The sequence below is a fragment of the Rasamsonia byssochlamydoides genome, assembly GCF_041956645.1.
Source record: "Rasamsonia byssochlamydoides strain NRRL 3658 unplaced genomic scaffold VTN77scaffold_87, whole genome shotgun sequence".
Lineage (NCBI taxonomy): Eukaryota > Fungi > Ascomycota > Eurotiomycetes > Eurotiales > Trichocomaceae > Rasamsonia > Rasamsonia byssochlamydoides.
Window position 1 is genome coordinate 1 of NW_027192470.1, and position 16,906 is coordinate 16,906.

Consider the following 16,906-nt stretch of genomic DNA (forward strand, 5'->3'; position numbering starts at 1 on the left):
GGGGGGGGGGAGGAAGCTCCAGATACGATATAGATCCTATGCACTCCATTCTAAACCTTTCCAATGCGACTGGTAGTCCTCATATATTGATATTATTCCATGCTCATGCATCTGAATTGCAATTAACTTTCATCCCCGATTGACTGCTATAGAATGCGCCTGCGCCTCAGCTTCCCCGTGCCCGTCGGCGTTTTCTCCACAGGTTCCCCGAACTGGCGTTCCACGTTTCCTATTCTGGGAATGTTGCCCAAGGGGGGATCTCGAACCGAACCGGGATTATCAATCAACTGGTAGGTAATGTAAGTACCTAGTAGTTTTGCTTTTTTCTTCTTTTTTTCCTTTTTTTTTTTCTTTTTCTTCTTTTCATAATAATATAATAATACAGCGCTACTGCAGGTCAAGAATTTGTTGTCGATTCACAAACATCCGTCCTCATGAGCCAGCCAATTTTTCCGCAAAACCTGCATATTTTTAGAATTATAATTATTTCTCAACAAAATTATATAATACATAATAGGGTATTCTTAAGGAAAAAGATAGATTTTTAAAATTAAAAATTAGAAAAATTAGTAAAAACCAAATTTCTTATATATAATATAATTATAGACTTTGAATTAAATTATTATAATTATAATTATAACATTTTTGACTATAGGCTTGGAGCAAGTTTTCTGCAAAATTTTTATCACTTAAAAGTATGTACATATATACATCTGTATATTTAATCAATCTTTTGTTTTAATAAAATTGTACTTGTATATAAAGGGAATATATATACTATATAATCTCTACCGAAAATAATTGATATTAAGTAAGGGGTTGACTTGTCCATATATTTTAGACAATTTAAATCGACTTTATCCTTCTTTATTAAAATAAAAAAAAGAAATAGTTATTATAGCCTTCCGATAAACAAATTTTTCTACATGGGAAAAATAACTACCTATTTGAAATTATCCTTTATATCGATTATTTTTTTTTCCTAGGTTAAACTGGACCAAAAATATGCAGGGTTTTGAAGGAAAATGGATCCATGCTGGAAACTTACCAATATAATACGAATGAGCCTTCATAGATGTAGATTACATGTATGTATCACTATCTCGCCAATTCCAAGCATGTGTGTGTGTGTAAGGAAGAATAAATAAAAAGTGTCTTTTCATGGCATCGTGAAATCTACTGCACTGCAAGTCCCCTTGGTCCTACTACCACTAACCACTTCCTGATACATGCTCAACACTTGCTGCCTCACTGTCCTCGCTAACGGCCAGCTTTCTGCAAGCCGGTTGAACGCGCCGACACTCAGCTGGACCCTGATTCTAAAGGACTCGGCATGCTCGGTGCCAGCAGCCATGAAACAGGCTGCCGTATGGACAATCACGGCCATGGCAAGAGCGCAGATCAAGAAGAGACTGTGTCGTTTGATCTCGGTGGGGAGGGCTACCAGATTGGAGAGCTGGTCAGCGGCTCGAATCAACTTTTTGGACCGCATGTCAAGAGCGTCAAAGGATAAGGTGGGCGGTCGAGAGGCTCGATAGCGAGTGCAGGACGTCCGGGCATGGAAGCATGCGAATCTCATGATAGAGCGGGTGCGGTGGAGATAGATCATTCCGCTGGGTAACAGTCAGCATGCTCAGCCTATCCAGGCTGGAGGAGAAGGAGTGATGACTAGGGGCGTCCTACATATAGATAATCATCTGCGCCTGAAACAGCATCTCATCGACGCGCCCATTGCTCAACAGCGGTTCGCGCCGTGATGCAGGCAGGTGCAGAAACCACCCAGCCAGACAAGCATCAACCGTTTCAGCCTGCAGCTCGCTGTCGAGCTCGGATGACTGACCGAGTGCCAGAACCATGCCCAGGATTCGTACCGCCTCGATGCGATACGCAAACGACGAAAACTGCTTCCCGTTCTGGGTTGACCAGTTTTGTCGGAGGTCTTCCAACGTCGGCTGAGGATGCACCTATTGGATTATCGAGTTAATCAGAGGGGTTAAAAATTAATAAAGAGGGTAGTATTGGTAGTGTCCATACATTGCCGGCATGATATTCCGCTTCCTCGCAGGGCAAACTCAGGTCAGACTGTCGACTGTACAAGGGAAACGTGCTCTGCTGGCGCAACCCAGCAAAGAGTCCATCTACGACGTAGAGTTCCCAATACGTCCGGCGCCAGCTTTCCTCTACCAAGCTGCTGCCCATCGAGTTCTCCCGGGCATACGATGCTCCGTCCATTCCCAACTCGAGGGCCAAGTCCACCGCCGCTCGCAGGATCTGATTCGCTTCGTCTTCATGGCCGTGCGCATGCGTGGCGATGGCGAGGAGGAGCATGCTCTGGACTTTGAACCCATCTCGTGGGGTTTGGTCGGACAGTGCTGCATATGCCGCATCTTTCAATGCGTCTCTGACAAATGGGTCATAATGGTAGTGAGCGCCAATGTATTGCATCACTGCGAGCAGATACGAGGGAACATGGTGGAGAGCTTTCTGCGGCAGGACGACAGGATGTGCGAGGTGGAAGTTCTGGTAGTAGAGCTGGATCAAGAAGTCAGAGGCTGCTTCGGATCTTCCGGCCACGTTATCTGCTGGAACGATCGTGCCGTCTGCAATATCACTACTTGTCGAGCGGAGTAGATCAAACAGCCCTTGTCCCGTATGGATAGTATTCCACAGATCGCCACCGGCATCTCGATTTGGATCGTCTATTAGCCCGAGATCTGCTGGAAATGGGACTGTCTCATCCAGCCACGCTGGAGAGAGATCCTCCATGGCAACTCCTGCCAGAGACGGAATCGAGCTTGCATCAGGCGAATGCCTCTGCCGTAACCCTCGTCTGGAACGGACATATTAGCACACGTTGCCCGTCGCCTGGCAACGACTGCACACCGGCACGCGCGCATCGATTTGAGATGTCGACGTCGACAGGTGGTGCATGCCAACAGGGATGGCTGGCGGGAGGTCGATGCCATTCGTTAGGTGTATACATACATAATGTTTCGAGTACCACGGCTTAGTCTGACAAAGGATTTTCGACTTACTGTCTTGGAGGTCTGGAATGAATATGAATAATATTTGATTGATGTCTGCTCTGTCGTGGCGTCATGTCAATAACATCACGTGAATGGCCCGGTCCCCGATGGTCGCCGACAGCCTCGATCACAGAAGTCAAGTCACCATCAATGCTTATCATAACTAGAGAGAAATATAGATGTGACCCCGGGTTGCCGGTTTGGTCTTCTGAGAAAGTAAGCGGGGTTGGGACGGTTGTCTTCTTGCCTTTGCGGCGTCGAGCAACGGCATACCATAACTGGTGTTCGATACGGAAAACAATAATCAACTGTTCAGTCATTCAAGACATTATTATTATATTAACCTCTATAAAATCATACTGTCTTTATTTTTTTTTAACAAAAATTATATAATGTGCTGCTCCCCTATCCTGCACATCCCACAGCAAATTGAGACACGCGCATGAACACCATTGGAGATTTCTAAAGGCAAAATTGCTCAAACAATACTAATTCAAAGTGTCAACTCAAATTTAGACTGCCTGCTTTAGCATCCTTGCTCCTCTTATGAATATTTATTAATCTACATACAATGCTGGTTCTTGACATATTAGGGTTCCCGAGACTTGCCTCACACGGTTCCCGAGACGTCGCCGGGTGGCGACTCTTAGACGCCGACTGGCAAGAATATAACAAAATAATCTTGATCATATTAGTAAATAAGGTCTGGGGTGGCAAGGCCTGGACCGGGTTCCTGTTCAGAATTCGGAATGCTTTCCATACATATCTATCCTGTGATATTACATACTCTGATGAGGGGACAAAAAAAACCTATATTATTCCTATAATTTCGAAGTCAAATCTGACATGCTGATTGTCTGCACGTGGAGGAGAAGTCAGAAACTGAGCAAATAAAAAAAGATAGACGAAGCGGGAGGAACTGCCGGAATACAATAGGAAGACGGAGTATATTAGCAGACGCTATTCTGGAGGAGAAGCAGCTGCGGAATTTGTATATTGCAGATAGAAAATAGAGAGGAGAGGAGAAGGAGCTCCTACTATTAATAATAGGTTACAATATGGGCATGCATGGACCTACCAGAATTTAAACGTAAATTTCCTGTTACATGATTAGATCCATGTCACACGAGGGAAACTCGATTCTATGGAGGCACAGTATCGGACCTAGAATCGGCGGCCAATAAAAAAAAGCTCAGGATGTACATACAATCCATAATGCTTCTACAGAATAAATATGGTCTAATATCCGATTTCTACTCTTTCACTTCGTAGTGGCTGGTCCTACTCCAACTTCCCCGCAAAACCCCGCAAAATGCCATACCATGTATGCATCATGCATGCATCGAGGACGTTACTTCCCCGCATTCGCCTCCATCACATCATATCACTGCTTGAGCGCGACTGAGGTGTATATTAATAGGATGATCGGGTCGAAGGTCTCTGAGCATGAGAAGGCAATAACACTGATCAACTCAGTCTGAGTTCAACCATAACACATATCCCAGCTGAGCTCATCTATCAAGTTTGTAGATAAAAGTGTCAAATCCAGCAAGTCGACCAGTCAATATGGCTGCAGAAGGGAGGATGAAAGCCGTCCACTATGAGGGCCCGTTCAAGGTCTCCGTCAAGGAGGTCGACGTGCCGCGGATCGAGCATCCGGATGATGTGATTATCAAAGTCACTACTGCGTGTAAGTTCGATTCAACCAGATTTAACATGATACGACTGCTTCATAAGAAAACTTCTTCGAAACTGACGTTGCAGGCATCTGCGGCTCCGACCTGCATATGTACCAAGGCCGCACCGCCGCCCAACCCGGTCTCATCTTCGGCCACGAGAACATGGGCATCGTGGTCGAGACCGGATCCGCCGTGACGCTGCTGCAGAAAGGCGACCGCGTCGTGCTGCCGTTCAACGTCGCCGACGGCCGCTGTCGCAACTGCGAGGAAGGCCGGACGGCCTTCTGCACGGGCGTCAACCCGGGCTTTGCTGGCGGTGCGTACGGGTATGTCGCCATGGGCCCGTATTGTGGCGGCCAGGCCCAGTACCTGCGCGTGCCTTACGCCGACTTCAACGCCTTGAAGCTGCCTCCTGGCCGGGAGCAGGAGGCCGACTTCGCCCTCCTGGCGGACATCTTCCCCACGGGGTGGCATGGCCTGGAGCTGTCCGGGTTCGAGCCCGGCGAGAGCGTCGCCATCTTCGGCGCGGGCCCCGTCGGCCTGATGGCGGCGTATTCAGCAGTGCTGCGCGGCGCCAGCAACATCTACGTCGTCGACCGCGTGCCGGAGCGCCTCGAGATGGCCAGGAAGATCGGCTGCACGCCCATCGATTTCACCGTCAAAGACCCTGTCGACCAGATCATCGAGCTGAACGGCGGCATGGTCGATCGGGCCGTTGACGCGGTGGGCTACCAGGCCGTTGACTCATCCGGAAGCAGAGAGAAACCCAACACGGTGCTGGAATCGTTGATCCGGGTGACTCGGCCGACTGGAGGGCTGGGGATCCCAGGACTGTACGTGCCTACCGATCCAGGGCACCGGATGCGCAGAGCAAGGAGGGACAGATTTTGATTCCTTTTGGGAAGCTGTTCGAGAAGGTATGCTCACATATCAATGTCATCCATTCTTCCTGTCGTCTCTCGCTGATTGATACTGCAGGGCCTCTCTCTCGGCACCGGCCAATGCAACGTCAAAGCCTACAACCGCTACCTGCGCGACCTCATCATCGCCGGCCGGGCCAAGCCGTCCTTTGTCGTCTCGCACGAGATCGGCATCGACGAGGCGGCCGAGGCATACGAGAAGTTCGACAAGAGGATCGAGGGATACACCAAGGTCCTGATCCATCCGAACGGGTGGTAGTAGCGGATCGCCATGATAATGCCGATTCTATTGCTGGCTGCCAAACATGCGTCGTGTCCTGTACAATGCATTCAATGATCTTTGTCTCTTGATGATCTATCTATATTTGGGGGAATACCTCTCGGCATGAAAGCTCTCCAGGAGGCCTCTCAGATGAGTGAAAAACTTGGATTCGTGGTATGGCAGAAGCTGGTTCGAGGTGGCTCATGGCGAGCACCAGCCCTGGCCCTAGGCCCTAAGCCCTATACGGGTCAGGCAGCTGACCTTGCTCAACGTATGATGTGTGTACACATTGATTGCTGCTCCATATCATATTACCTGTGCAGTTAGTTAGGTTGGCCAAGTGTGAATGCTTGTTGTTTCTAGTACTGACCGACTTATTTCTCACTAAGCAAGATCGTTGCTTTGTCGTTGTTGCGTCTGTCTACTAACCAACTAGGATACATACATTCCACTGTATATACGTACAGATCTATGAGATTTTATTCCTGGAATCGAATACCGTTCAAAAAGAAAGATATCATTAGAGTCCCACCTTTCTCGTATGCGCACTGTCAGTTTCGCTTTCGCAGTCTTTCTGGCAGTTAACTAGACAGAGGACCTGGATCTAAGCCGTCACAAGTGAAAAAGGAGATAGTTTTCGTGGCCTATTGTTATTATACGTGCGCTCTGTGAACACATCCCAGCTATATAGAATACTTACAGTCCAGGAACACCCACCCACTGATTGATAACGATATAGGTTACCTCTCGGTCACTTCCCTCCACATAATATTTAAATAGTATTTGACGGGAACATTATCGTCGGGAGCGTGTTCCAATTGATAAACCCGGTCCTTGTTATACCAGACAAAAGCGAATGGAGGCCCCTGAAAGTGTGTAACTTTGTCTTTGATCTGTCGCAGGACGTCGTCCTCGGTATTCATCCGAGCACCGATCTGTATCCCAATGTAGGGATCACTTCTTATGCAGCATTTGTTGATGCGCAATAGCTGCAGCACAGCAATATTTCGACAATGTCTTTCACGACGTCGGATTCCAGGTCCCTCCCTTATGACTACGACTGAGCCTATGCTGTCACTGAGTCGACGACTCTTCCCTGCTTCAGTATACTTCAGCCCGTTGAAAGCGTAAGGATAGAACTTGGCCGTCTGCAAATCACGGGCGGACGTCCTGGAGACAGTATATGTGCAGCCGAAAATGTCGCTCGAATCCCAGCCGTATTCTCCCTCTACGGCTCTCCCGTTTTCATAGACTTCAATGCTGATGTTTGTCTCATCGCTGACTGCGAATCTTTCAATGACAACATGGTTGTCCGTAGTCAGAGAGCCCTCTAGGTTTGCTTGATGGGACACTCTCTCTCCCAGGAAGAGCCCCATGTCGACATCATCGTGGATTTCATGGACGGCCTTGAACGCATCGCCTGCGGCAAGAACTTTGATGAAATACTCAACACCTTTTTTGGCAGGTTCGAACCCCTTCCCTGCCTTGGTGAGTGCACCAAGGACTGGCAGAACACTGAGAGCGTCTATCAGGAGCTCTTCGACAATGTGTTTGTCTGAATCGATGACTGATCCGCAGAGTCTCTGGGGGGCATAACTCGTTGATGATGGTTGTCTTGGGCAGGAATATATCGACCTTGACGGTTGCTGCGATGGAGGACGACAAAGGTTGCATTTTGCCGAGTTGCAGTCTTTATCGAACCTGATCTGCGATTCCAATGGTTACCCTATTATGAAAAGAAACTTCTATAGGATTCGATTTCCTGATGGCGCGGAATTGTCGCCGTCTTGGAACCCCGTCCCTTGAATTGTGACATTCCTGTATACATAATGGACGATAACGGGGAGAGTGCTACAGTTTATGATACCAGGAATTATGTCCCTGCACCTATTTCTAGTAACGATAGTCCACTCAAGATTTATGGTCTCCGGCACGGAGACAGCACCTTCCTGACATGCTGATGAATATTAATGGAGTATGTATTATGCAATTGGTCAACTTGCACAGATTTTGATTAATGGCTTGTTCAAGAGCATCACTAGATATACCTGGAAGATTCAAACTGACGACCCCACCTATGATGAGGGTACCTTTCTTGAGTTTTCTTTTGTTCTCATCCCACAGAAACAATAAATAGCTAGCATTAAGGTGTCAAATAACTTGCTCAGTTTACCGTCTTGGAGCATCCACATTTCCCATTGAGAGGACAGTAAGAGGGTGATAGGGACTAAAGCATGTGAAACCACATGATGCAATTGACACCTACTGTCTAAAATAAGGGCCATCAAAAGTGTGGCAACCCAGAACAAGGGGCCTTAGATATGTGTATATTATTTGGTGCCTAGAACCATAGACGGAGCCATGAGGCAGTGATAAAGAGGTTGTGAACCAAGTACACTAGGATGTATAATACTCAACTGAAATATTGCTCTCTATAAACTACATTTTTTATGGATAGTCACATCTCCTATGGACTAAGATATATCAATATCTTTTAAAAGAATTGTAAGTTATCTACTATTAATATGAGTTTTAAAATTTATTCGGATTAAAATTCACTCAAGTTCAGCCTAGATATAGGAGAAGTGTTTTCTTTAGCCATGGCAGGCAGTTAAGGGCATGGCGAGATCACGTGCAGTACAGGCGAACCTCGGAGATGGGCCGGCTTCCCTTTCTGTTTGCCTCCACCTTGTAATTTCTGCCTCGTTCCAAATTCACCTCTCTTTTCTTTTAGAAACTTCCTCCAGCTGTGTCCAGCTTGTATATACGGCACAGAAACAGACACAGCTTCTTTCTCTTTGTACAGCCTCGTGACTTCTGCGCTGCGTCTCGTTCATCGCTGTTTCCGTTGCTCCGCGCGCCACCTCCGATCATCGTCCCGCACTGCCGATTGATTGTCCGCCGCTCGTTCCTTGACACGGTCTTCTCCCTCTTCGCTGCTGTTTTCGTGGTCGCAATTTGTACATTGAGCATGTTTCTCGTGCATTATATAAAATGAGGCAGAATTCTGCAAAGTGGTGTGTTGCTTGTGTGCGCGGGGCATGGAGGGGAGACCACCTGCACGCAGCCTCCTGTAGGCTATATCTGAGAGATTCGAGACGGCAAATACATCACGCTGTGAGGCGCAGCTCTCGAAGTCCCCTGTACTATAATTCTCTAGCTATTCGCTGCGCGCAGACGGGGTCCCGAGTCCTGCCGCTTCAGCCTGTCAGACTGCTTGCGACAGAAGCAGGACGAGATGCGACTGTATCAACTGGTCCAATAGCAGAATATGATAGAAGGGTTCGGGCAGAGCTCCTGAGAGATGATCCGCATCAGCGAGGTAGTTCCCTAGCATATTCGTCTGAAGTGGCATAGCCTAATTGACCTGTTTGTTGTCGCAGCTATTATCCAGCACCTCCAGACCCTGCATGACATGCTGAAAGCGTATACTCCTCCCCGAGTCATCCATCCCGCTGTTGAAACCCTGCAAGAACAGTCCAAGACCTCCTTTTTCGGCTCCCTATTCGGTCGAAGTAGTCGTGCTGCACCGACGCCAACCATTCCTGCGGACCTGCCGAAAGGACTGTACATGTATGGGGACGTGGGCTGTGGGAAGACCATGCTGATGGATCTCTTTTACGACACGATCCCGTCGAATATACCGTCCAAGCAGCGGATACACTTCCATAATTTCATGCAAGATGTACATAGACGATTGCACGTGGCCAAGACCCGCCACGGAGCCCATTTCGATGCCATACCGTTGGTGGCGGCGGACATTGCCCAGTCCGCCAGCGTGCTCTGCTTTGACGAGTTTCAGTGCACGGATGTGGCTGATGCAATGATTCTGCGAAGGTTTGCAGTCCTATGTATGTACTTTGGGTGATTGCTGACCCGTCTACAAACTAGACTTCTTGAATCTTTGATGTCTCATGGCGTGGTGATGGTTACGACGTCCAATCGACATCCAGATGACTTGTACAAAAATGGAATCCAGCGGCAGCACTTCATTCCCTGCATCAACCTGCTGAAGACCGCTCTGAATGTGCTCAACCTCAACTCAGACACGGACTACCGAAAGATTCCTCGTCCCCCGTCGGGCGTCTATCATCATCCGCTGGATCTGGCCGCCGCTCACCACGCCGACAAGTGGTTCGAATACCTCGGTGACCCTGTCAACGACCCGCCGCACCCGGCTACGCACGAAGTCTGGGGACGGAAGATCGAGGTCCCTCTTGCCAGCGGCAAGGCTGCGAGATTCACGTTCCAGCAGCTCCTAGGCCGAGCAACAGGTGCGGCAGATTACCTGGAGTTGGTGAGGCACTACGATGCTTTCATCGTGACCGACGTCCCAGGCATGACTCTGAACCAACGCGATCTTGCGCGGCGGTTCATCACGTTCATCGACGCGGTGTATGAGAGCAAGGTGTGTTGTCGTTTCGCCGCTTTAAGAAGGAGAAATTAACTGTCTCTAGGCCAAACTCGTCCTTACGACGGCCGTTCCATTGCAAAATCTGTTCCTGTCCAACGACGAAATCAAGAGCTCTCTCGCCGGGTCTTCTGCATCGGAAGAGCTGCCCGCAGACATGCGCATGCTGATGGACGATCTCGGCCTGAGCATGTCCGCCCTCAAATCGAGTTCGCTCTTCAGCGGCGACGAGGAGCGCTTCGCCTTTGCGCGTGCGCTCTCGCGGCTGGCGGAGATGGGCAGCAAGCAGTGGGTAGAGAGGGGCGTGGGCATGGGAATGAACGTGAAAGACGGCAAGGAAGACCGGGAGGCGTGGCAGAAGACGCGAAGTCGATGGAGAGAAGATAGTATGTGATGGATACGATGCGATTTTTTGGCTGTACCACTATTTTATGCACTATCTTTGTTTCTGTGGCGGTATTTGCGGTATTTCTTGGTGTATTCCGATAGACACCTTTGCATGTAGATGTATAGAGCAGACCATACGATCGATACTTACAGATACCGGATATGAAATTCTCGAGTACTGGCGGAGTAACGCGCGCAATACAGCGCACGAGTTGCCCTTTCTGTGGACAGGAATACGGCAGTGTCGATTCATGGATATTATTTAGTTTGATCGATCTATTTATTAGTAGAGATCCCAGTTCTTTCTTCCACCAAGTTATGTTTAAATGATAGCACCTCCAAGTTAAAGACTCAATAATCTAAACACCTAGATCCCTGTAAAGTCAAGCTTGGATCAGACGGCCTTTATCCTTACCGTAGAAGTGAAATAAATAATCAGCATCTAATTAGTTAATGCCCTGATGATTTCTTAACGCAGCAGCATTCATTCCATGCTAGGTACGTACCTTAACTACTTGCAATGCTTGATTGACCTGATAATCTATTAATAATAGAAGCAAAACTCAGCTCCACCGAACAGGAGAGACACAAAGCCAGGCTAGAGTAAATATTATTTATTGACCATATTATTCAACTATTTATTGGCGACTCTCCTAGAGCTATTATTAAGATCTTCGCCGGCAGCTCCTTAATCTAGTTCAAGAATGTCCACTAAAGGACAAGGGCACACAACCTCATATAGGCTTGCAGAATATGCAGATAGCAGATCCTGTTAATCAGACCCAGCAGCAGTACCATTTTGAGGATTGACTCAGGGAGGGGTCAGAGTTAACAAAAAGCACCTAGAATTGATAATAAATAATATATACATGATTACTGCTACAAAGAAAGAAAGAAAGTTGCCAATTGAATTAAATTGTGCGAATTATGAACTTCTTTTTCGCAGTGCAGTGATATATGGTGCAGTCATCCTTAGAAGATTCTTTCTATTTGCAATGTGCAGTCTACTTTTGTTGGGATTGTCTGTCGTATTATCAATCAATCACATAGAGATGGAGAGTATCTATCTTCATCTCCTGATCCTTAATGTGCACTGTAATGTATCTCTTATGCAATATACTATTTATTTATCTATAGTGAAGTAGTCACTTGCAAATGCTGATCTGATATCATCGTCTGGAACTGATGGTATGGTATGGTAGGGCTGGTGGGAGAAGAGCCTGTTCATCCTCTGCTTTTTTTTTCATCTATGGTAGAATAATCTCTTCTGCTTCTTGCTGGTACTATTGCAAGGATTAAGTAATCGCGAGGGACGAGACAGAAGCAAGGAAATGGCAGATGGTAAATGGCGGTAGGCTTTTTCCTGGCGTTTAAGCGTTTCTTTGCTTAACGTTTCTTTGTTGTTTTTGTTTGGTTTTTGTTTGGTTTTTGTTTTGTTTTGTTTTGTTTTGTTTTGTTTTGTTTTTCCAACGAGTCACAGTAAAAGGACGAGGTAGAGGCGGAGAGAGGGATAAGTAGGGTTAATAAGGGAAAGAAAACTGGAAGGTGGAAAGTGTGAGGCCGAGAGTAGATAGGTAAAAGGGTGAAGAAGAAGAGTAGAATTGTCAAAAAAGAAAGGAAATGGCAAATAAAGACAGTAACAAAAATAAAAAAAATTAAAAGAGTACAAGATATATAAAAACAATAGAAAAAAAGGAGGAAAAGGGAAAAGAAGGTCTCAAAGAAAGGTGCAAAAAAGAGTGGAACAAAAAAGAGTTAGGGTTAGGTCAAAGATGTATGCTACACCACCAACCGAGACATCGCGGAAAAGACATCTAATCCCTCCTGCAGTGCAACATACCTCCGAGAGATGGAATCAGTTCAGTTTTAAACAGAAAAAAAAACATCCAGAACACGTCTTGAATTGGGCTTATATATATGCTGCCCGGCATGACTGTATCTATGATTTTCTGATCTCAGTTAGTATCGTCCATTCTACTTCGGTCTAGTTTCATGGCTTATGACCTGTATCGCTAACATGTTTCTTTGTCTTTCTGCCTGTGAGCCATCTTGTTCAGCGATATATAATATATCCTGCCCAACAGGGGTATTGTCCTGCCCACAATGAGCTTTATTCCATCAGCTAGCGCCGAAAACACTTTAGTCTCCTCTAACTGTTTATTTCTTGCATGCTACATCCCTGAATCGCTCTTTCATCCTACATTGGTTACTTCCTTGATAATAGACATAGACAATTACTGAGTCTTGACTATCAACTACTTGACTATCCACTACAAGCCCTCAATAACCGCTATCATATCCCGCTATCCTATCAGCTGCTTTTCTACTGCCTTGGAAGTTCGCAATGCCTTCCAGCAACCAGGATAATGGCCAGACCCAGGAACCTACAGTCGAGTGGGCAACCGTCCCCAAAAACGTCAACCAATATGAGGAGTTTTCATTCGCGGTCAACATTCAGGGGAATGGACACCCGCAGTATGTTTCCACGCGGCGGTTGAGGGTGAGCGTGCGTGCTCTGCCCACTAACGGCGGCCCCGGAGTAGATGTGCATATCGAAGAACTTGCGATTCCAGTGGGAGAGAAAACATTTCGTGTACACATCGACCAACCGGAAGAATACCACATCGAACTTATCCTCGAAATACTCGGGACTACATATACGTGTTCATCAGAGTATGAGCAAACTATCAAAGTGACGCCGGCCGCTACAGCGACTGGTGCGAATGGCGTCAATGGTGTCAATGGGTATCATTGATATCGTTCATATGGGAGGGTGGATCGGGTGGAGCATTGGAGGAAGTCGCTGGGGGGCAGGGGGGAAGGACGGGACAATTTGACATTTAAATCAGTCTGATTAAGGTTACAGGAGATTTTTTTTATTTCTTTTATTTTACTGGTCTGGTTACATGGTTACAGATGAGCATCCTGTATGAGTGCCTGGTTGACTTTTGGTATTAGGTTGGGGTTTAAAAGTTATATGTATGATTATATCTTCTTGGGTTGGCAATCTCTTCTTGATATTATTAAATTTATTCATATCATTAAATTATCAAGACTTCCTCTCTAAGAGCAAAATTTATGACTAGTCACTTCATAAACCCCCTCTGCTGATATGCAGTCACTAGGGTAGTTGATCAGATTGAGTCAGGGTTAGTCAGTAGAGGGCACCTCATCAGGTAGTTTATAAGACTACTCCTGTTATTATATGTTTGAACAGACTTAGTGCTTGATAGTAGATATAGATAACTACTTAACTCTTGACTATCAATAAACCCTCTATATCTATTATCCTATCAGCTTCATTTTCACCTACCTTGAAACCTTATGATGGCTTCCAACGGCCAGAGCATCAATTCGTTGAGCCCAGACCCTTCGTTTCAGTGGATAAACCCGCCGCCGCCGGTGGTTACCCAAGGTGAATATTTTTCGTTAGCAGTCTCTATCCAAGCAAATCCAGAGAGGCGTGTGGCCCCCGGACAGGTGGTGAGGGTGACCGTATATGCCCGGCGCGTGGATGCTCGGCCTGAGAATGGCGTTCAAGGAGGATTCCTGTACGACCATCACCATAGAATTGGACCAGGAGGCATTGCTGTCCCTCCTGTCCGGATCAACGAACCTGGAGATTATGAAATGACACTTTCCTTCGTCGTACCTGAGACTGCACATGTATGGCCACTTCAGACTACTATCACTGTGCTGTGGGCCACTACTGGGAACGCTACAAATGGTATGAACGGTGAGAGTGGGTATCGTTGATATCTTATATGGGAGCAGCATAAGGACGAGCCTTGACGGAGATTTGCCATTTAAATGGCTCTGCTAGGGTATGCAGGGAGTTTACTGGTTATGGATGAGCTTGTTGAATGAGTGTCTGGTTCCTATTTGGCGTCAGGCTGGTGTTTGAGTATGATCGTGTCCGTTTGGTTAGCAATCTATTCAGATTATGAAATTTATCCAGTATTTCCTCACAAGGTAATGAGTCTGGTCTAGAATATTGTCACCAGGAAAAAGTCTAGCAGCTAAGAAGCAGTTGCCATGGCACTCTTTTTAGCTGAATGGAAAAATCTGACAAAAATAAAATCATACTCGACATTTGTAAGGTTAGTTTGGTTCACACCAGCGAAGATCGGACTTCAATTGTACAGTAGGTTGTAACCCACATTCTTTGTTTGCTCTCTTTGAAGCTTGGTCTCTAACCATTTGTCCACGATTCCTTTGATCCCGAGAATCGATCCGCATGAACAGGTGTATCAAAGCCAGTCTACCTCCGAGTTGGCGCCTCTTTCCTTTTCCATTCATCGCCAGCATGTCTATTAGGTATCTACTTAGTCGGGATATGTTATCAAGCCGCCCCTTTTTGATGGTCCAACATGCTTTGGGAGATTTTCTATAAAGCACAAGCCTTGACTTCCATTTTTGCTCACAAAGGGCCATCCATATATGTAAGCTGGACGGCAACTCCCTCTCATTATCCAGAATTAAGGGTCCTTTCTCCATTCACGGGATAGATGACTCCACAGCCCATGGAATTCGAACCAATTGCATGGATATACATGACTGGACATGAATCCTACCTGAGTAACAGCACATTATAAAAGAAGAAGTGTAACCACGGCATTCGCTACTTTTATTTCTCTCAGTATGGTTTTACACTGCAAGGAACGACCTGCTAGAAGAAGCCTTGGCTTTTATCCATATCAAAGCTATCAGGTTAGTTGGGCACTGTTTCCTTATATGGTGGAACGAAGAACTGATCCACGACAAACTGACAGCTCAACAGCTCGTTTAACTATCAGAGGTACTGTTGATTGTCTAACTTTCGACTGATTAACTACTCGCAATAGGAAACAAGAGGAAACATGGCCCCGGCAATCGGCAAACGGTTCCCAGTCTTATTCCTCAACGATGAAGGTACGAGAGCAACTTCCGTTCGTGACGCGCACGGAAATTACATCTTCGACCGCAGAGACGATCCCAACGGAAACGAACATGGGACCAATGACTCTCCTCGGCCTAGGCTCAGACGTCCTCGATTTGAGTGGATAACTCGGCCCCCGCAGTGCATCAATGCCAACGTGCCCTTCGAGGTGAAATTCCGACTCGTCTCCCCCCACAGATTTGCATACAACTGTGTCATTGGCCTTCAGCAAGACGGTAGGCATGGTCACGATCTCGGGAGAATGTCGGTTGAAACCAACGAGGAGATCACTTTGGAGGATATACGGATCCCCGTAAGTGGGCGACATGGCCTCTGCTTGGTGTTTTTAGCTCCCGAATATGCTGATCATCCGCGCCCTTATCATGATTATCCAGTTTTGCCTGAGACCGAATGGTTTGAGGTCAAGGATGACGACCTCAATGGCGATGGCGATTAATCAATCAATCATCAGAACGGTGGAGGTGGGTTTGTCATGAAACTATTCTCTTGCCCCCCTGATTCGTGATGTTGAGTGAGTGATTCAATAATGTAGGTCTATCTATCTATTTATTTTTATTTTGAAATACCCGCTCCGGCTGATATCTATATTTCCCTTTCTGTATGTATTGTGTTCTCAGTCTCGTGCTTGTTTGTTCTTCTTGTTCTTCAGGACAGTAACAATGATCCACACACCATTATTAAGAACCCCTATGACGTTAGAAACGAGGCTCTTAATAGCTTCCTTGCCTTAACCCTCGCTCTTCAGAAAAAGAAAATGCCATTGCATGCTGCTTAGTACCCACATAGGTCTATGTCGGATCTTCCAGTCCTAGTACTACTTTCAATATCCCCATTGTTTATCTTTCTTGCTCTTCTATCTTGTTCTATTACAACTTACTTGATTGATGTTATTGTGTAAAATATGTCCCATCCTCTGCACAGCACAGGACATACATACTCCACCCACTGGAACCTCGGATGGAATATTGAAACGCTTTAGGAAATATTGTTCCAGCGGGCCGCGCTTAATTATGGTCAGTAGCCCTAAATGACCGTGTCGATAATTTTGAAGCTATGGAGTATATATAATGTACAATACCATCATACCACTCAGGAGGCCTATTGTTCATTATAATATAATCGAGACTATATCCGTACTTTTAATACTTGTCGACGAAGACGATAGACTTTTGATTATACTAGAACTCCTAGTATGACATGAAGAAACAGTTATTCGAAAAGATTAAGAAAAGATCAAGAAGATGAGAAAACAGGCTGATTTTAACTCCCCCCTTCCCCCCCC

General features: G+C 46.4%; 5 protein-coding genes across 5 annotated transcripts; 3 read left to right on the forward strand and 2 right to left on the reverse strand.

The window, feature by feature from the left end:
- Window positions 1-1,159: 1,159 nt before the first annotated feature.
- VTN77DRAFT_9320 (uncharacterized protein) lies at window positions 1,160-2,766 on the reverse strand (the record flags this gene model as incomplete). The annotated part of the gene is made up of 3 exons (XM_069425916.1): window positions 1,160-1,613; window positions 1,684-1,964; window positions 2,035-2,766. 3 exons carry the CDS (start codon window positions 2,764-2,766, stop codon window positions 1,160-1,162), a joined length of 1,467 nt encoding a protein of 488 aa, XP_069273921.1.
- Window positions 2,767-4,592: 1,826 nt separating this feature from the next.
- VTN77DRAFT_9321 (uncharacterized protein) lies at window positions 4,593-5,596 on the forward strand (the record flags this gene model as incomplete). Its single annotated transcript, XM_069425917.1, has 2 exons — window positions 4,593-4,716; window positions 4,791-5,596. The coding sequence occupies 2 exons, from the start codon at window positions 4,593-4,595 to the stop codon at window positions 5,594-5,596; spliced, it is 930 nt and encodes a 309-aa protein (XP_069273922.1).
- Window positions 5,597-6,627: 1,031 nt separating this feature from the next.
- On the reverse strand, window positions 6,628-7,561 carry VTN77DRAFT_9322 (uncharacterized protein; the record flags this gene model as incomplete). The annotated part of the gene is made up of 2 exons (XM_069425918.1): window positions 6,628-7,391; window positions 7,456-7,561. The coding sequence occupies 2 exons, from the start codon at window positions 7,559-7,561 to the stop codon at window positions 6,628-6,630; spliced, it is 870 nt and encodes a 289-aa protein (XP_069273923.1).
- A 1,320-nt stretch (window positions 7,562-8,881) lies between these two features.
- On the forward strand, window positions 8,882-10,692 carry VTN77DRAFT_9323 (uncharacterized protein; the record flags this gene model as incomplete). Its single annotated transcript, XM_069425919.1, has 4 exons — window positions 8,882-9,209; window positions 9,271-9,724; window positions 9,779-10,295; window positions 10,345-10,692. 4 exons carry the CDS (start codon window positions 8,882-8,884, stop codon window positions 10,690-10,692), a joined length of 1,647 nt encoding a protein of 548 aa, XP_069273924.1.
- A 4,852-nt stretch (window positions 10,693-15,544) lies between these two features.
- VTN77DRAFT_9324 (uncharacterized protein) lies at window positions 15,545-16,060 on the forward strand (the record flags this gene model as incomplete). The annotated part of the gene is made up of 1 exon (XM_069425920.1): window positions 15,545-16,060. One exon carries the CDS (start codon window positions 15,545-15,547, stop codon window positions 16,058-16,060), a length of 516 nt encoding a protein of 171 aa, XP_069273925.1.
- Between the last annotated feature and the right edge of the window lie 846 nt (window positions 16,061-16,906).